The sequence below is a fragment of the Gallus gallus genome, chromosome 7 (assembly GCF_016699485.2).
Source record: "Gallus gallus isolate bGalGal1 chromosome 7, bGalGal1.mat.broiler.GRCg7b, whole genome shotgun sequence".
NCBI classification, from domain to species: Eukaryota; Metazoa; Chordata; class Aves; order Galliformes; family Phasianidae; genus Gallus; species Gallus gallus.
This window is the reverse complement of record NC_052538.1, coordinates 36,218,292-36,238,481: the sequence shown is the minus strand read 5'-3', so window position 1 is coordinate 36,238,481 and position 20,190 is coordinate 36,218,292. Positions and strand designations below refer to the sequence as shown.

The following is a 20,190-nucleotide window of genomic DNA, read 5'->3' as shown; positions in this document are numbered from 1 at the left end:
GCAGAATGGTTGATTTTCTGACTCTGAAGCTGTAAATGGCTCTGGCAGATGGAGTCTTTGTCAAGGAAGAAAAATGGCAGCTCTGGAAGATCATAGATGTTTTTGTTGAGCAGCTCAGCACACAGGCAGTTACTTTGTAGCGTTCAGGATTTCCTCTTTTGTTTTAATAAATTGTCCTCTACTTTTGTTCTCTCTGAGTCGATAAATAAGTCATTGTAATTCAGTGCAATTTGTGGTATTCCATTAGGAAGAAAGGATCAGCTTGCTTTATTACTAGATTTTAAATAAGCTTTGCAGGTTATGTGCATGAAGGCCTAAAAATAGCTTTTCACTCAGCTTATAATAAAGACATACACGTGTGTATACAACTGCTAGTATAGCAAACAATATTAAAATAGCACAGAAATTAATTCTCTTGAATATGATTTTAAGCCACAGAAAGAAATGCAATAAACTGGACACTGTTAAACTTTAGATTGTTTATATTTTGTCTGTATCTGTGTGATTTATCTCAGTAAAATACAGATTTTTACTCTGTATATTGAAGAAGCTATTTCTGGTTAGTTTGGAGAAGATAAATATGGTTTATAATTCCAGTCTCTTGTGAATTCATATTTTTCTTTGATAAATATTCATCTGTCTTTTAGCACTGTGCAGCATCTGATTCTGCATGCTTTTGCTGTGGTTTTGTCTGCATTCTAATCTTCACTTATATGTATGAGGTTGAGTATGTTCTTAGAGAATAATGAATTCACTTTTATCTGTAGAGTAACTGGTTTCTATATTGTCATTGCTATTATTTACTTCTGTGGTAAGTTATGAAGTTTGATGTTGTATGACATATGCCTGATTGCCTAGCATAAACAGTTACATACCAGAATCACATGTCATATGTACAGTAGATGTGGTTATCTTAGAGTATCTTTGTTTTCTCAGTTACTCATTTGAATAAATACAGAGAAATGTTAGAGGATGTAATCTCCTTATGGTCTATATGTGCTGGATAGATTCCTCGTAGATGTATTGATCTCACTTGAAGTAGAATACAGCCTCAAAAGCCTATAACGTCTTGCAGAAAGAGTGCTCAAGTGGTTGGTTGACCTATGTTAAAGGGTAATAAGTCACCATTCAAAGTGCAAGCATTACACAGCTATCACCTGTTAGCAGTACTCTTTAACCTACTTGACTAAAGTTATAGGAAGCAGTTACTGTTCATCACAGATGAAAGTGACCCAGTACTTTGAGTGATCGAGGTTATTGCATTGGAATTTCTCTCTTTCAGTGTCTGGAAGTTATACAGTATTTGCTCTTGAGGATAAACCCACTATAATTAACTGTGTCTTTGTCTATTAGAGATACAGCATGTATGGCTTTTCTGCAGAAAGGCAAATGCTCTGTAATCAAAACTGAAGTACGTTTGATAATTTGTCATCCAAAATAGTCTTCATTTGTCTTTTTATTAGAACATGGTAATGCACAGTTAAGGGTAATAAAGCTTCGTATGACATGTACCTGGATGTTCATACTATATAGTGGTATATCTTTAAAAATGACAGAAATCAGAGGAAAAATACAGTTCTGTTATATGCCTTCAGGTATTGATTACATGGGTGACTGTTAGTGAAAGTCTTACACTTTCTATTACTTATCTTGTTATGTCAGCTAACCCAACTATGTTCTTCCTGGGTTGTGAAGCAATGATCTGATGTGACTGGTTTCAGAGGCACTTCTGCCCGTTTGCCTGTTTTCAGATGTTTTATCATTTCATTATTTCTCCTCAATTGTTCAGTGATTGTTTGTGCCTTTTTTTTTTTTTTTTGAGGGTTTTTTACAAGGACTACAAGTCTCCTACACAGACTATTCCAGAGGAGCTCTTTATGCTATTTGTGCAGCTTTTGGTATGCTAACAGGGACTAATTGGTTATTTGTCTTTATGGAATTGGAGTGGAGCTTTGGAGTGTTTGTTGTTTTTACCTTTTTTCAATTTACCAAACAGGACAGCAAGTTGATTTTTTTTTAAATTTCTTTTTTAGTTGTTGATATGACTTTGGAGCTTATTGAGAATAGTGCTAACTTGGTAGTAGCATGATGGTATCAATATATTATTTGTAGTATTTCAGTTAAAACACTATAAAATGAGAACAGTGAATTAAATCAGTGGAATACATACTAATTTACATAGCATTTGAGTAAATTCAAAACAATTCTGATAATCTTGGAGCTAGTGGTGTGAACAGGTTGCTTTGTATCTATGACGTGTAAAGCAGCTTTTATCCTCAGAACCAAAATACCATAATAGTACCATCAGAGAAAAATGTCTTTTGTTGTGTTTTAATCTTTCTGTGGTCAGCTCTGAATAAAAAATTGCATTCAGCACTCACCTGTTTTCACTAACTTGTTTTGCTTCACTGGTATGTACAATCTGTGCTTATACGCGCTGTTGCTGAGCTTGTTGGATTGTTTTACTCGTTTGCATGATAATTTTGCATGTTCATGCAGAGCAGTTGAATCTCTGTTCATGTCAGAATTCCAACTTCTGTTCATGTTTAATCATTGCATAAATACAATGGAAATTTTTAAAAACGTGTTCCTCCACGTATTAATTGGTATACAGCTTTAGCTGCTCCAAGTGACACCCAGTTTGTATTAGATATTCCTGCAGTTTTACCTAGAAGTAAAACTCCTTTGTCTCTTTAGCATCCATTGATTTTTCTTTCAAGAGTGCATTAGCAGTGATGTTAGGACCTATGCAATTAGCATCTGTGCTTAGCAAAAAAAAAAAAAATTGTTAAATGAGAAGTGTTACACATAGTATTAACAAAATATCGTATTGCTGTACATGAAGCAGTGAAACAAGGAAGACAAAGTAGTGAAAGGTCGAGGAAAAATGAGAGAGAGAACAAATGATGCAAAAAGAAAATGACACTGAGGTCTTGGTTTAATACATATGTATTCCAGGTTGATGGCTGATTTCATTAGCAAATCTCATTGTTATGCAATGTCTGTTCTTCTGCAGCAAAATGAATATTGTATTCTCAGAGGCTCTGTGTGTCTGTGATATTATGATGATAAAAAAATTAAAGAATATGTATTTTTAGTTACTTTTTCCTATTTAAAATTTACAAAAAAAACCTTAATATTTTCAAGGTGATTTTATATTGCATTTTCTCAATAAACTTTTAATGGAAATTCTTAATGGAAAACTGCAATTTATTCTCCCCCTTTTCTTTGTGCATTTTTTTTTGCTACATTTGCAACCTATGCAATCTCTTCCCGAAGACCTTCAGTTTGACTAAGTAACAGTTAACAATGAGTTTACCATACCAAAGATAAAAGCTTAAGGTAAGAATATTAGTCTCTGTGATGCGTTTTTAAACAGCTGATACTAATATCATCTATTATATTCAACACTGAAATAAGCATTATCTCAGTCAGATCTCTTCAAGCTTGAGTCTTGACATTCTTCAGTATGTTCCATTAAAATACTAAATTGAAAAACTGTGCTTACAGGAAGATGAATCAGCTTTGTTCTGGAACGATATGTTTTGGTATGTAGTGCAACTGGATTCTTAAGATGGACTTCACTTTCTTTAGCTAGCGAAATGCTCTGTACTTTAATAAACAGTATGCAAACTAAGGGAACACTTGAGAAGAAGGCATTGGTGCAGGACAATTAAAATGTATCAAGGTAATTAATTTGGATATATTTTTTATGCCTTTTCAGTATTTGTTCTATATATCAACTTATTGGGGTCAGAATCTATTAGGGAATGTATGACATGCTAGTGAATTTTGACTATTTTATGTCTAGTTCTGGGTAATGAGCCAGCATGAAGAAGGTTTTTGGACACTAGTAACAGAAAGGATAGATGGCAGTTTCCTGGGTTTTCATTTGAGTGTCTTTTACGTGCATTTAAGCAAATCTGTTCTTATTAGAATTTTTTTAGAGATACGATTAATCATGGTATAATGTGTCTGTGTCTGTTTCTGAATGGTTGCTCTGTGGTAGCTATTGTGTTTATTCCAATTCCAAGATACCATTTTAGCATTGAAAATGCTAGCTGAAGTGTCCATGTGTTTGGTAAATAATGAGAATGGAAGGGTTCTTAAAATGAAGCTAAATCACAAGTAATAGAGCAATGTATGTGACCCGAATATAGAGGAGGTAGAACAAAGAGCAAGTTTCTACCCGGCTCTTCCCCTGAGAAGGAGAGCCTCTTCCTGACCTTTTCCTTTGGTAGGGCTATGTCCAGAGTAAGAATGCAGATTACTTAGCATCAACTGTTGGCTTTGGAAAGATTGGTTTGTTTGGTTTTCTTGGTGGTGAGTGAGAAACTAATTGAAAGTAGATTATCTGACTCTTGCTGCATCTTGATGGTTTTTTTGAATGTGGAGTACAGTTTCATCTGATGTTATGCTGTGAATTAATGGAACCCAGGAACGCTCTTTGTGCAGTAGCATGTATGGGATAAAATGGTACAGGGGCTTTTGAATGCAGCCAGAATCTCTGAGGGACACAGTGAAGGCTACTTCCATATGTGATTGTGTGAGGGGCTCTTCATAGTAAGAGGTGCTTGAGGCTTTCAGCACAGGACAGGTTGGGGGAGGAAAGGTATTTTTCTTACCTTTTGTAGCTTGGTTGGGGATGATTTTTATTAACTTGTTTTCTTGAGGAAGATGATGATTTAAAACTTGTCATACTCCAGAAAACTATTTCTGAAAGTAATCAACTATCCCTGTTGTCCTGTCATTTGTTTCAGTCATCTATGCAGCTAGTGTCAAAGGATTCCACCTAAAATTGTCAGAAGGAAAAGATAGAACAGTATGGTCTGTGAAACTTTCAGGAATTAGTTTATTGATTAAGTGCTCTACAGAGATGAGTGCGAGAAGTTTCTGCTCTCCAAAGCCATTACTGCAGATTGTGTTTATAGGTGATACTAGAATTTAGGTCTTGTTTCTATATTCATAAATATTTACTATTTTTAGGATGTGTTGTGAAGTAATACGTAGTTCTTACAGCAATTTTGATGTCTGGGGTGTGATGGAAAAGAGTTCTCTGGCTTTATTGGCGTTCAGTAAAGGTTTCTATCTGTTCTTCTCTCGGGCAGTTTATAAGCAGCGTTCATGGCTTAACTTTTTCCTTTCCTTTATCACAGGATGAACTATGACATTTTATAGCATAATTTGTTTTAAAGTAGAACTACCAGAAACTACTACAGTGACACAGTTCTGGGGTTATAGATGGGATCAAATGTCTGCTTGGTTAGATAATTACTTTCAGATACAGTTTTGAGATGATTCTTGTAGTCAGTGGTGGTACCATTAGCATTTAAAATCCCTTTGACAGGAGTCATAGCTTTCATGACAGAACACATGCCTCTGCAAGAAGCTCTTGATGTTTCTTAAAAGAAAAAAATGGAATTCCCTTAATGTCCATAGCATAAATCTCCTTAGGCAGTGTTAGGAGTACCAATAAAAAAAAAAAAAAAAACTTTACTTGCTGTTACTGTACTTAATGGTTTTTGAAAAAAATCAATACCTATTTCTGTAGCTAGAATGTGCTATGTGGAAAAAATATATATATTTAAACCTCCTTGAAAGACAGTATCTGTTCTGTTGGGCTTCACAGACTGGTGATGTGCAGTTTTGTGAAGTCAGGTGCTAATGCATACTTCCAACGTAGTTGGAGCGGTGATTTCTTTTATCATATGTTTCAGTATCCTATTAGGACTCTTCTGTAAACATGATGATTTGGTCATGGAGCTGAAGTGAGAACCGGTATTTTAGTGACCTATAAAATTCCAGAGAGCAATGATTGCTTATTTATCATTCTTGCTGACTGATGGAGATATAGTGGTGGTTGTTATGTATATGTAGTTTCTGTATTAAAGCTGGAGTTCAGAAAGTAAATACAGACTTTGTTTTGCTGTTTCCAATGGCGTGTTTTGTCTCCTTGTCTGCCTCTTCTCCATTGCTATCTCCAAGTAAAACAGCTGTTACACATAATTTTTTTTTGTGTGTGTGTGTGTTATGAGTAATATGGATTAAAATAATTTTAGAAAAACTATCTTCTATAAGGTAGTATTTGAGCATGCAGAACTACTGTACATGCAAGGCTCAAATTGATAGTGGCTGTTTTTTAGTTTGCAGAGTTCTGGAAGGGATAATTCCCTGATTGAGGCTTTAAATTGATGTCTGAGTTTGAATTTCTACGCTTCCTTCAGAAGTACTGCATATAGTTCAACAAGACCACTTTTTTTTTTGTCAAGTGCATAATAGTAGCAAAGCGGACAAAGCCAAATGCTGATATTTTGATTCGGTTTTGGGAATGAAGTATGTTCTAGTGTTGTATTAGGAAATTGTGTCTGTACTAATTAGATCTGTAACAAGCAGGGTTCACTGATATCCTGCTTTGGGTGTTGCCTTGTTTGCAGAGATCACTGTTGGTAATGTATCTTAGCTTATTTGGGAGATCGTAATGGCAATACAACTCCTTCACTGGCACAAGTTACTCTTCAGCAGCAGAGCTGGCAATTTGTTGTCTTTCCAGTAATGCTTTCTGTGTTTTTGTTTTTTTTTTTTTCCCTCATAGTGTTCCTTTGGTAGCTTGTGAATAATGACTGTGATGCATTTATAACATCATTATTAGAGACTTCTTGGTTGTTACGTTCCTGGTTTAGTTTCCTCAGACACGTCACACTGCTGTACTCCCTAGTTGTTACTTAATGCTGCCAAGTTGGATAATTACTTCTTAGTTTGGTTTATGTGAATGATCTGTTTTGCTATGTGCTACCCTTGTGCTCTTTGGGTCACTTTGGCAGTTTCAGTTGCATCCACCTGCTACATAATAAACTCATTCTATTTGCTGCATAAATGAGCTCCATCTCCTGTTGGTTGGCTGAAGTCACCTAGGTGCGGCATGCTGTTTCTTTCACAAGTCTCAGGGTGGATTTCTGTGTGCATTTTCTGTATTGTTTTTTGGAGAGGACTGGTTTTGCTTTGAGGTTTTCATAGCAGCCTATGCCTTCTGAAGTTCTACTGTAGTCTGTTTCTTTCTTCATTTATTTGAGTTTGTTGAACTTAATGTTTTGGAATGTTCTAGGTAGAGAGAAACATGATTAATTTTTGTGCAGAGGAGAACGGTGTTGAGCAGCTAAAAGTTGTCGTGGAGTTGTTCTTTTAGAATTATATTCAGATAGTTGATTTTGATAATTTATGAATGTTATAAGTAGATGCTTTTTGAGATCAGCGCTTTAGCGTTGAGTGATTAGGATTTGTTTTCTTGTTTCAGTTGTTCCAGGTGTGATTCAGCAGCTTTTGTTGCCTATGTGCACACATGTGTAATTTAAAAGAAAAGTAAAATGGTTCTTTTTCTTTGGTTTGGCTTAGAAAAGAATCCAACAAGGTACAGAGCTGGTAGTGATCTAACATGGTGGAAAGCATTTCTGTCACGGGTCAGAGTTGCTTTTACATTTGGATGCCGTGTCGACTCATGTAATTACAGTACGACCAACACGCTGTTTATTAACACCACGTAGTTCAGCCCGGCCGGCTGATGGCAGTGTGAGCGTGCGTGCTCACTGATGGTCGGAGTGCTCCACCTGCCTTCCAGTTTGTTTACCAGGAAATCAAGATGTGTAAACTGCAGGAAGTACTGTTTGACCCTCTCTGACAGTATCTCATTACAATAATTGCTAATCTCTGAGTAAGACAGCCATGTTTTGTGTGTAGCACAGAGGGAGGTTGTGGTAGGTTTTAGATGCTTCCTCAAATACAGCTTTGGAAATGCTTGCTTGAATTTTGTTTTCAGGGCAGCTTTTGACAACAGACATCTGCCGACCTTTTGGGCTCAGCAAAGCTCGAGCACAATAGCTCCTGTGCTTTCTTCCTTCTTGACTGAGGGGGAAAAAATACCACGGCTTGTTTTGGAGTCTTGTCACTGCTCTGTAGCGACAGGATAATGGCTACTTCCTGATTAAACTGCTATCCACAGTAAGCTGCTAATGTTCTGTGTCTGTTCTCCTGTAATGCCAGGATTTCAATGCTTTTGTGTGCTCCCTGACCAAGTTAATAGTTTGAAGTGTTTATAGATTGAGGAAAGAATATATGGAGTTTTAAGTATCAGAATTCTATTTTTTTCTAAGAAAGACAATCCTGCTGTTTTGTGATGCTTATTTGGCAGTAGCTATGAGAAAATAAATTTGCAGGAGTTGAGCATGAAAATGTATTTAGATATTGGACAGGCAACTAGCATTAACTTCATGGAAGATTGTACTGATTGCTCACTGGGCAAACTCGGTGACCAAAAATGCACATATATCATATATGTTCATAATTTACTTTTATCATAGAGGGAACCTTTCCATGTTTAAAATAAACCTAGTTATCAAATAAAACCATCTTTTTTCACCTTTCTTAAATGTATAAGACATGTTGTTTCTCTGTTTATTAGCAATAAGGACTATTTTTCTTCAAGAAATTTCTCTGTGATGAGTACTGTGTGAGCGCAGAGCTATGTGTACATGTCCAGTTTTATTTTGCTCACATTCGTTCTGTAAAGTGACTTGCTGTTCACTTCTGGTCTTACTCCGTTAAATGAGTCCAAAATCATTATATAGCTGGTTTAAAATGTTAATGTGTTAATAGCATTGAATTTGTAAGAGCATTGTTATGTACCATGAAAAACATTCTTGTAGTTCTGTACCAAAATCACAAATGCAGGTGGTTCTTCTTTAAACAGTGTTTGGAAGGGTACCAAGTCAAATTCTGCAGTTCCAATATATGTTCGTATTAAAATGATATTGTGCGTTTGATACAAAGGATTTCTTGTCCATCAGAGCATGCCCTATGTTCTGCTCCCTCACTGCCTAGCTGGTTTTCTTAACCCTTGACAGTTTTTCCCAGTGTCTTAGAATTCTGATGTGAAAGCGTCCTGCCTGTTCTTACTAATCTCTTGGCATGCTTGGCCACTGTAGAGGCTCATGAACTCAGAGCTTGGTGTCTCACAACTGAAATTGTTGGCTTCAGGCTTCATGCCAGCTTCCTTAACAAAATGGACTTGCTGTGGAACTGGAGGGACATTGCTGATGACTTCTGGAGCTGTTTTTGATGGTTCGCTTCTCCGTGCAGGTTGGTTTTGTGAAGCACTGGGGACAGCCTGGGTCCCAGGATACAGCTGCTCCAGCTGCACGTGTACAGCAGCCACAGGCCCTGTGCACCTCTTGTGCTATCCCCTTGAGGTGAATGCTGCAGGCAGCGGAGTTGCCTTTGGCTTCCTTCTTCCCGCTTGAAAAGAAGCGCAGTCTTGCTTGTTAGTTGCACGTGACTGTGATGTCCCACGTTGCTGTTAGAGTGCCTTTTCATTTTGAAGGAATAGTTAATGAGAATACTTCATATCAGTTTACCTTCAAGAACTTGCCAAACTTTGCCAAGAAAACAATGTCTTGTACAGCTTAAATGATGTCCTGCATTTTAACTAATACGCTTTAAACAGAGGACAAGTTAATGTTTAGTATGTGCCTTTGTTAGACGCTTGAAATCTGAGTATATATTCTCATATTTGATTTTCTTTTTGTAGAGGCCAGTAGGGATGTTTTATTGTCGTCTTTCTATTCCGTATGTAGAAACAGAAATGCAGTCTGTCAGGTTTTCTGTTTCTAATCACTTCCTTTAAGTGTGTAAATAACATTGAAACACCAGATTGGCATCTGCGTGATTTGTAAGAATAGTACTGTGAGTAGGTTGACGAGGATGGTCTGCTGACAAGGTAATGGCCTCTGTGGTCTCTCTTGAGGCTTGGTTTTGTTTCTTAAGAGCCCATTATTATTTCGTCTAGTTAGTTTCTTCAAGTAAACTTCAGTGGACTTGTTGCTTAAATGTTCACATTTATTTCGAGATCTCAGTGCCTTAAAGCTGGAAGAAACAATGAACAAATAAGATCAACAACAAAGACGTTTTGGAAATGAAGGTGGATTCCAATGGTGAAGTGAGTTTAAACTGGTGCATGGTGTAGCATGGAGTACTTCCTTCTAAAACTGGGTCTAGGCTCCTGAAGAATTACATATGTGTGTGGGTCAACATGAAAACGTAGATAACATTTCTCTGTCTTATCCTGGCTGCTTCACTGATAAGGAAGGACTTGAATTAACATTCTTGTCCTTCCTGTTTCTTTGAGTACATGATGTATTTTGTAGTGTGTGTAAGGTTAGGACTGCAGTGCAAAGTTATCCCATACTGTGTGTCTTCATTCTCTAAAAGTTGTGTCAAGAACTGTCCATGAAATTTGAGTAGGCTATTTGGACTTCAGTGGAGTTCACATACTCAAGTAGATATCTGGGTTTGCAGTTCAAAACATTTATTCTCAGAAGTAGTGAGCTGTGGGGACCTATTTCCTTTATCTTATGCATTTGGATTGGCGTTCCTCTGCCTAGTCATTTTCTAAACAGGAAGCACAGTAATAGCAGGTGTACAAAATATGTTGATTGTAGTGAGTTCTCTGGAAAGTTTTTGTGTAAGTATGTTAGAACAGATGCATTGGGCTTGACCACATTAATGCTCATATTGATGCACTCTGTCATTCTTCAGATATAGGAAGCAACGTTCAGTTAGAGAAAACACTGGTAGGTTTTACACAAGCATGACTTTTAACTCTTGAATTTTAACAATGCAAAGATGAACTTGTGTTAGCTTTTGACATAGGAAATTCATCAGGGCATTTCCTTTGCAAGTTTTCCTTAAGCTCTGTTGTCTCTCTTGTGATTGCAGCTGAGTCTGACTTTGAGCTGGCTTAGTAGTATGTCTTTTGAACTGGAATTGGAGGGGTACGGTAGGATGGCCCAGAGATAGGGCATTGTGCAACTCTAAGTAAGTTTTTGGGGTAACAAAAGGCAGAAACATTGCACTTCTGGGTAGTGTGAGTTCATGTGTAAGTATGGTAAGAAGAATACAACCAGTTTAAAGGACAAGATTTTTGCTGTGGAGTGATGGTTAATGTATGAAGTACCACAATAAAATCACAAGAAATTGTCAACAAGCTTCTGAATAATTTTAGAGATTTTCTAATCTCTAAATGCACGGTGATGATCATGTAATTTACTCTAACAAAAGCTGCAAGGTATTGTGCAGTTTTGTTTTCCATTGCTGCTGTTACTGCAGGATGATGAATAAAAATCATCGGCATTAAAAAAAGATAAAGGAAAAGGGGAAAAAGGAAAAGTAGATGCTGGGTTTCGGTTAAAAGAATTTTATTGACAGAAAGAGTGTGTTATGTTTCAGGAGTTTTCCTTAACCTGAAGTAAGGTTTAATGGATATTTTGCTTCAAACACCAGATACCAATTTGAGTAATGTTGTATTCAAGACCTGCAATTAAAAAAAAAGAAATCTCATGGAGAATACTGAAATAGATTGGAAAATTATAGATTTTTGTCACGTGGTATTAAAAATCCTCAGATACTTTACCTTATTTATTGACTCTAATAATAAGTGTCATTACGTGATCCTAAAGAAAGTTCGAGCTTAGCGTGTTGTATATAAACTGCTGAATTTATTTTAACCTTCAGTCTGCATAGGTTGCTCTTCTGTCTTGCCCTGCTGATTTAGTTCTAATGTGCAGCTGTTTAGAGAGCTCACTTAAATACAAATCAACTGGAAGTTTGTGGATTTTTATTTATTTTATTCAAGATCTAGGACTTCTACAATTATTAGAAGAGAGACAAGTTTATGAAACAAAAAATATCACCTGTAACAAGCGATGTTCCCCAGGGATCAGTGCTGGGTCTGGTCTCATTCAGCATCTTCATCACACTGGAAGGCTGTGCTGCCATTCAACAGAACCTGGACAGGCTGGAGAGTTGGGCAGGGAGGAACCTGATGAGGTTTAACAAGAGCAAGTGTGGAGTCTTGCACCTGGGAAGAAACAACTGCGTGCAACAGTACAGGTTAGGGGATGACCTGCTGGAAAGGAGCTCTGCAGAGAAGGACCTGGGGGTCCCGGTGGACGATAGGTTGGCCATGAGCTATCAATGTGCCCTGGTGGCCAGTGAGGCCATGGGCATGCTGGGGAGCATTAAAAAAGAGCACGGCCAGCAGGTTGAGGGAGGGCTCACAGGAGCCCTCTACTCACTGCACTCAGTCCAGTCTCCATCAGCCTGTCTGTGTGTTTGAGACTGCACTCATGTGGAGGACCTTGCACTTGGCTTTGTTGAACTTAATGATGTTTTCACAGGCCTCCCTTGCAAGCCTGTCAAGATCTTTCTGGATAGCATCCCTTTCCTTCCAGTGCATCAGCCACACCACACAAGTTGGTGTCACAGACAAGCTTGCTATGCTCAGTCACAATGTCCTGATTGTTGCTGACAAAAATGTTAATTGGCACTGGTCCCAGTACTGACCCCTGAGGAATGCTGCTTCTCACAGGTCTCCACTTGAACACTGTGCTGTTGACTGCAACACTTTCAGCAACACTTCTAGCCAATTCCTTACCAAATGAGTAGTCCGTCTGTCCAGTCCACATCTCCAGTTTAGAGATGAGCCTGTCATACAGGATAGCATCAAATGCGTTGTCCACGTAGACAACATCATTTGTACATTCCTTATCCACCAAAGCTGTAGCCTGTTGTTCAAGGCCTTCAAATTTGTCATGCATGGCTTGTGCTAAGTGAAACTACGTTGGCTGTTATCAGTCACCTTTCTGACTTCCATGTTTCTTAAAATAGTTTCCAGGACAGGGAAGGTTTAGGTTTAGGTAGGATATTAGGAGGAAGTTTTTCACCCAGAGGGTGGTGATGCACTGGAACACGTTGCCTGAGGAGGCTGTGGATGCCCCATCCCTGGAGGCATTCAAGGCCAGGCTGGATGTGGCTCTGGGCAGCCTGGTCTGGTGGTTGGCGACCCTGCACATAGCAGAGGGGTTGAAACTAGATGGTCTTCTAGGTTCTTTTCAACCCAGGCTATTCTATGATTCCATGATGATTTGCTGCATGATCTTGCTGTGCACATAGGTGAAACTGATTGGTCTATAATTCTCTCTGTTTTCCCTGTTAAAAAATGGGCATTGTGTTTTCTCTTTTCCAGTCATTGGGAACTTCAGTGGAACGCCACAACTTCTCAAATAGTAGCTTAGCAACTTCATTTGCCAGTTCCCTCAGGACCCACGGATGCATCTCATCAGGTCCTGTGGACTTGTACACCTTCGTGTTCCTTAGGTAGTCTCAATTTTCTGTAGCGGGCAGTTCTTTCTCCTCCCAGTGTCTGCTTTTGTCCTCTCCAACTTGGGCAGTGTGGCTAGGCTGTTTGCTGTTGAAGATTTGGGCAAGAATGTCCAGGAATGCCTCGACCTTTTCCATATCCCAAGTAAACAATCTCTTGTGGTTTCCTTTTTTTTTTTTTTTTTTCAGAGAGGGCCCATGATTTTTCCCTAATCTGCCTTTTATCAATGGAGTAACTATACCAGCTTTTCTTGTTGCCCTTGGTGACCTTGTCCAGATTTAATTCCATGAGGGTTTTAGCTTTCCTAACCCAATCCCTGGCTTAGACTATTTGTCTATTTCTCTCAGGCTACCTGTCCTTGCTTCCACCCTCTGTAGACTTCCTTTTTGTGTTTGTTTGTCCAGGAGTTCTTCATCCATTTGTACAGGCCTCCTGGTATTTTTGCATCATGAGATGTGTTAAAGTGTTTGAAATTGATTTATTTCTAAATAAAAATTGTAATAGATTGTAATAGTTATTTGTAAAATAGGAGAAAACAAGGGCAATCATCAACTATATTAAGTACAGTAAAGGTAAATGCTGGGTAACCAAAACATTGGAAATGTAACACATGACCTTTTCAATTTCTGTTTTCATCAGGCAAGATGTGACTCAGTTACACCATGGTTAGTACCTGAATTTGCTTTTAGGTGGATTTTAGTATGTTGACTTACAGGTGGATAAGAAGTTCTAAAATAAATGTTTGCAAAGCTGTCATTGTTGTTACTATTGTTGTTACTATTGTTGTTACTATTTTTGATGTTGCAGTAATACACTGCAGTGGATTCTGATGCACTTGCGAGTTGTTTTATTGCTGCTTGAACTTGACCTGGTATTAGAAGAGTGAAGGGCAGTAAGGTACCAGGTGCTGTGCATACTGTAGCTAACTAATACTAACACATTTGACTGCATTTGGTATTCTATTTTTATTAAACAACAGTGATGTTTTATTCTGCTTCTCCAGAAGAGACAACATTTTTCTAGGGAAAAGCTGTGCATGCTTCCTTTGTTGTTGTCGTTGTTTTCCCCATGTGAAGTATTATTTTCCTTTTTCAGTGGATTCAGTTGAATTTAGTGATAAATATTCACTGTAGTGAATTCTGGGCAAAGCTTTTAGAGGGACTGACAGGAGGCACGACATGAAGGGGAAAACACAAAATGTTTGCTATTTACGTACTGAATTTCTCTTTCACAAATAAGAGAATTTCAGGAGCAATCATGAAAATTTCTTGTAAGTATTGATTGGGAATATGCACTAAGATAATCTTAAAAAGAGTGTGTATCTGTTGCAACTCATATGAACTTTAAAGTTACGGGAAGCATTAGGTTTTCAGTGTACCTATTGCTGATCCTGCCTAACGACTTTTGGAGATAGTTTTTGTATCAGCCATGTGCTGTGGTTTGGACTAACAAACTATACACAATTAAGATTGGACTTAATTTGAAAAATATATGAAATACATATTTATATGTATGAAATATGTTTGTCTGGGAAGACTTTCATTTATTCAATTCAAAAGTTGTCAAGTTTCACTATTCCAGTTACTCTATTCGTAACTTTAGAAAGGCAGCTTAATTAAAGGTTGGAACTGCAACCCATAAGAAAATACCACCACGCAAATGAAACGGGCAACTTACCCCTCTGAATAATGCAAAAACAAACAAAACCATGCCAAAAAAAGCAAACAAACACACACACACACAAAAAAGCTTGATTTACCAATGACATCTTCTCATTTGTGGTACAAATGCTGATTGCTTATAGGTGATTACTAACTGTACTTACTTATGAAATGTATTTGATGGTAAAATATTTATTTTAACAGTGCATTATTATGCACAACATGAGGAATGAGAAATTTATTTGCAGAAATTAGGGAGCTTTGGATTTCTTTGTCCAATACAAAATTTCAGTCCTGAATTCTGAATGCAGTGGGCTGAAGCTTAGAAACGAGTTTCATTTTACAAACAATTGCTGCAGTAAGGCCATTGCGGTGCTTCTGATTTCTCTTATGTTGTTTTTTAATAGAATAAATTATCTGTGGCCATACTTAAAACAGTGAATAGTGAAATGCAATAAAACCTATGGTTTCTGTAAATAGGCTGCCTGTTGACCTTAACTAAATAATCAGTCATTCATAGCGTCTTAAGAATGTACTTTATTTTCGTTTATCTGTTTATTAACTCTCTATACTAAGTATTTTTTTTGTAGCATGTAACCACATGTATTTGCAAATGCTTCTGGCTTAAACTCTGGAAGGGATATTTCTATTAATTACTATCCTTAGGAAGAATTCTAATGGATGATAAAAACATTCAAGGCACGCAGCAAGAGCAGGATACTCAGTGGCCTGCCTCCACTGAGAGTAGAAGTCACAGGCTAGCTAAATTATATTCACTATATTTGCAGGACAATGCTCTTTTCCTCTTAAATTCAAAGTATTTATTTAAAGTATTTATGTACTACATAATATGTTTATTTGTAGAAGTATGTAGTTAGGTGTCTTGGATTAAGTAATTTAAATTTAGAATGTTTAATAATTTTTTGCCTTCAAAAATTACGTGAAGGAAAATGTTTCCATTATAAATACTGCTATAAAGTAAAACTTCATAGCTGTTATATTCTCTAAAGTATCACAACTTTCTTCCCCGTTAGTGTAACTATTTGTTTGTGGGTTTTTTTTTTAATATTTGCAGCTAGAATAAGTTGTGCTGGATTCATGAAAATTCTGCTTTGAGTAAAGAACAGAAACAACGAAGTCTTGCAGTAGTTCTCTCTGTAGAGTGGTTGTTATGTTTTGTAAAAGATGGGCAGTTCTAGGAGACATGCTCTTGTTCCTTTGATGGCAGTTCACACTTCTGCTCTGTGCACAAACCAAATTTAGGGACTGTTCAGTCCATAGAAATAGTCACATATAGAAGTCGTCAGTGATAAGTAGTTCATGGTAACTGCAGTGGCAATAGTGCTTTTGTATTTCCTTTGTCTTTTTAAAGTCGAGTGTGCTGATGTGGAAGAACAAAGATGCTGTATCTTTATCTAGAACTAGAGCTTTTATGCTGCCTTTTCAAATGGGTATTTGGAAAGTCACTATTTTAACGTAGCAGTGGATTGGAAGTACTGTTTAACACGTTTCTTTTTTACTGACTAAAATAGAAAAAAAGCGTCTTTTTCTTAGGCGTATCGAACTTGGTGTTCTGTTTTTCAAAGGTGAAATTGAGCTGTTGGACTGATGCTGAGAACTTGCCCTCCTCTCCTTGCCAGTGGTAGCTCTGAGAAGTGGTGGTGCGCCTTGTACCTCCGGGTGACTCTAGGGTGGGAACTGTTTGTCAGGAATTTCTCTGTTGAGAGTTAATTACACGTAGTCTCATTGCTCTTAAAATCATCAAGAAACTCTAAGAAGATACCTGCTGCACCTTACTTAACACTGATCCTGACCAACTGTCCTGTTGAAGTTCAAACTCAAGATGGCAGTTCTGGCTCTGGATTGAGCCAGATACTGTGGTGAATAAGCTGCTACTGTGCTTAGACATCATTTACTTGTCTAAAATTTCAAAGTATTTAGAAAAATACTTCTCAGGTATGATTTCTAGTTCTACTCCTCGTTCTTCTTGAAATGCAGATACATGTTCAGTTAAGTAAGCCTGATAACATTTGATTTGAGCAATTCATGGCACAAATAAAAACACCTTGCTCTGTATGAGGAATCCACTGATGAAAAAGAAGAAGCTGTTATAATATCCCATCATAAAAACCAGGTCTTTCTCCAAATTAAGGGACTTTATATGGACTTAACTGGGTTCTTCAAAGCTGAGGGCCTCTCAGGGCCTGCACAAGGAGGGGTGAGGTGGGAGCTGAGGGGATGGATGGCAGCGCTGCTTTTCCTGAGCAGGGAGCAGTCCCACAGGATGTGAACACACTGTAGTAGGGTGCTGGTCGCAGGATCCGGACAAAATAAAGGAATTGTTCAGGCCTCAGTTTCCTCTGGTAGTATCCTCAGAGCAGCAGAAGGTGGGGGTTGTTTTGAGCCTGGCAGGAAGTTACAGCTTGAGAAGAGGGATGTAGCCAGGAGGCATGGGCACGGCGGTACCAGATGGCAGAGGGGTGCCCCAGCAGCCTAACTCAGGTGGGGGCTGACAGTGCAGGTCTAAGTCTACATGGAGTTTCTGGACATAGCGTGGAGTGGCTGGCCAGGGCAGCTAGGGCTTGCTCGCGCTCCCAAGGCTCTGACAAGGCTTCTCCTGGGCACTGGAGACAACAATTAATGTTACAGATTTTACTGTGCTGCATTCAGATTCAAATGTGATGTTGCTCTCAACAGCAGTGCGTAAATTCCTTACTGCTGCAGTTGTGCCGGGTTCCTGTGATGACTGTGGTATAGATTTCACCTGAAGGTCTTGCAGGAAACTGCCTGAGTACAGCTCCTGAGACACGGTCAGTGCAGGCACTTCTGTAGTCAGTGTTCTTGTGATTTCCCACTGTAGAAATTGTACCTTTGTCTCTTTTTTTAGATATGGAGTCTGGAGAGCGGTTAACGTCGTCATCAGTCTCTTCAACTGCAGCTGCTTCATCTCCAGTGTCTTCTACACCTTCTGTAGCTTCTGCGGTTTCCAAGAGTGGCCTTACCACTGGAGCTGCGTCGTTGAGTTCCACAATCAACACGGGTGGTAAGAATAACTCGATTACATGCTGCAGTGTGATTTTAGTTGTTGTTAACACTGAAATTATTACTACAGGGTCAAATATAAGATCTCGCAGATCTTTTTTTATTATTTTGAGGAGGGAAATTTGTATTATATAATAGTACATTTTGTACATTATATATACTTAGTACGTTCAAAGTGATTTAAAATCAGCTCTTTTAAACATGAAAAAACTTTTCAATTTGCAAAGGTATTGGGATCATTTTACAAACTGATCTAACAGACTCAGTGCCACTTTCAGATTTTAGGTTCACTAATCAGCTTCTTGAATATGTATGGTGTTCTCAGCCTTCAGGCTTAGCTGATTAGTGTTCTGTATTGGCTTAGCTGGTTTGTGTTCTTCACCACTAGCGGCTAGTTTCTCAGTCTGTTTTCAAATATTTTATTTTACTTTTTTACAAAATTAGTTCACAACCAACTAATCTTATTATTTTTGGAGGAAGGTTAAAGATGGAGTCATTACAGTTACATTCACGGATGTTATCTGTGTACTTGTTTCTGCAAGAGCATACTCAGAGTCTATTAAATTGATACTCTTTCTTATTTTCATTTTGAGTATTTTAATGAGATAGCCAGTGCTTTGATCTTCATTTAAAATAACAGATATTTTTTTCTCTGTTCCAATGAATTGTGTTTTTTAACTAGCTGTGAGAGTAGATGATTGTTACTGGTGTGTATACTGGTGTATATATAAACCATTATCACTTCAAGTTTTACACTATGAGAGACTCATCGGCACCATAAAATTATGCATACAGTTGGGAAGTTCTAGAGTCCTATTGCTTAGAGTGACATAGAAGACAAACTTCAGTAGCACTGCAATGATTAAAACGCAACAGAGAAAAGTGGGAAGCACGCTAATTTCTGCCACTCTAAGCAATTCTCTACACCTGCAGTCTGAGCTGGAATGTCCTTTGCATATTTAGAATACCTTTCTATTTCTGTAGGTTGGTGCATTGATGCTTTATATTTTTAGGTGCTAGTTAAATATTTATTTTTACATACTTCATTGTACTATGAAGTTCCTTAATATTTACAAAGCCATTCACAGTTATAGTTCCTTTTACTAAGAGATCAGCATTGTTGAAACGGATGTTCTCCTTTAAAGCAGTGTTCTCAGTCTTATATCTGTATAGTAGAATTTCTAAGCTGTGCTCAAAAATGTTTGATGTGTTTGACGTAAGTAAATAATGTTAAGGAGTGCAGTTTAAAGTTTCACTATGTGGAGCATGTTGACAGTAGGTTAGTAACTTCAAGAACAAACACTAAAAAAAAATGCTAGCATTATAAAATTGCTAGGCAGTCTAATGTTTCGTAAGATAGTATCATTACAGTCCAGCACATTGATAGCTCATGTCCAACCTGTTGTCCACCAGGACCCCCAGGTCCTTCTCTGCAGAGCTTCTTTCCAGCAGGTCATCCCCTAACCTGTACTGTTGTACGCAGTTGTTTCTTCCCAGGTGCAAGACTCCACACTTGCTCTTGTTAAACCTCATCAGGTTCCTCCCTGCCCAACTCTCCAGCCTGTCCAGGTTCTGTTGAATGGCAACACAGCCTTCCAGTGTGTCCTCCACTCATCCCAACTTTGTATCATCAGTAAACTTGCTGAGGGCAGACTCTGTCCCTTCATCCATGTTGTTGATGAAGATGCTAAATGAGACCAGACCCAGCACTGACCCCTGGGGAACACCACTTGTTATGGTCCTCCAACCAGATGCTGTGCCACTGACCACAATGCTCTGAGCTCTTCCAGTCCTCAATCCAAGTCATTTATACTGATCTATTCCACGCTTTTTTAACAAGGGTGTGGTGGGAGACAGTGTCAAACGCCTTGCTTAAGTTATGGTACAAAATAGCCACTGTTCTCCCCGAGTGTACCCAGCCAGTGATAACATTATAGAAGGCTATTGGGTTGGTCAAGCATGATTTTCCCTTGATGAATCTGTGTTGACTACTCCTGATAACCTTCTTCTCTTCTCTCCAATTGCTTGGAGATGGCATCCAGAACAAATTGTTGCACCACCTTTACAGGGATGGAGGTGAGGTTGACTGGCCTGTAGTTTCCTGGATCCTCCTCCTTGCCCTTTTTGAAGACTGGAGTGACATTGGCTGTCCTCCAGCCTTTGGAGACCTGTCCCGTTCTCCTCCACAACCTTTCAAATATTATAGAGAGCAGTTTGACAATCACTTCTGCACACATGAATGCATCCCGTTAGGGCCCATGGATTTCTGTGTGTTTTGGT

The 20,190-nt window shown here is 38.2% G+C and overlaps 1 protein-coding gene across 30 annotated transcripts in view; it reads left to right on the top strand.

Annotated features, from left to right (window-relative positions):
• The window catches only part of BAZ2B (bromodomain adjacent to zinc finger domain 2B), a 108,639-nt gene that overhangs the window by 34,612 nt on the left and 53,837 nt on the right, over positions 1 to 20,190 (top strand). For 29 of the 30 annotated variants that reach the window (XM_040703311.2, XM_040703306.2, XM_025152125.3 and 26 more), the window contains one exon: positions 17,756 to 17,911. In XM_040703311.2, the coding sequence (XP_040559245.1) occupies positions 17,758 to 17,911 (154 nt within the window). In that variant the 5' untranslated portion in view covers positions 17,756 to 17,757. Of the gene's footprint in view, positions 1 to 7,716; positions 7,993 to 17,755; positions 17,912 to 20,190 lie in introns of those variants that run through there. The other variant, XM_025152120.3, reaches the window with a different exon arrangement.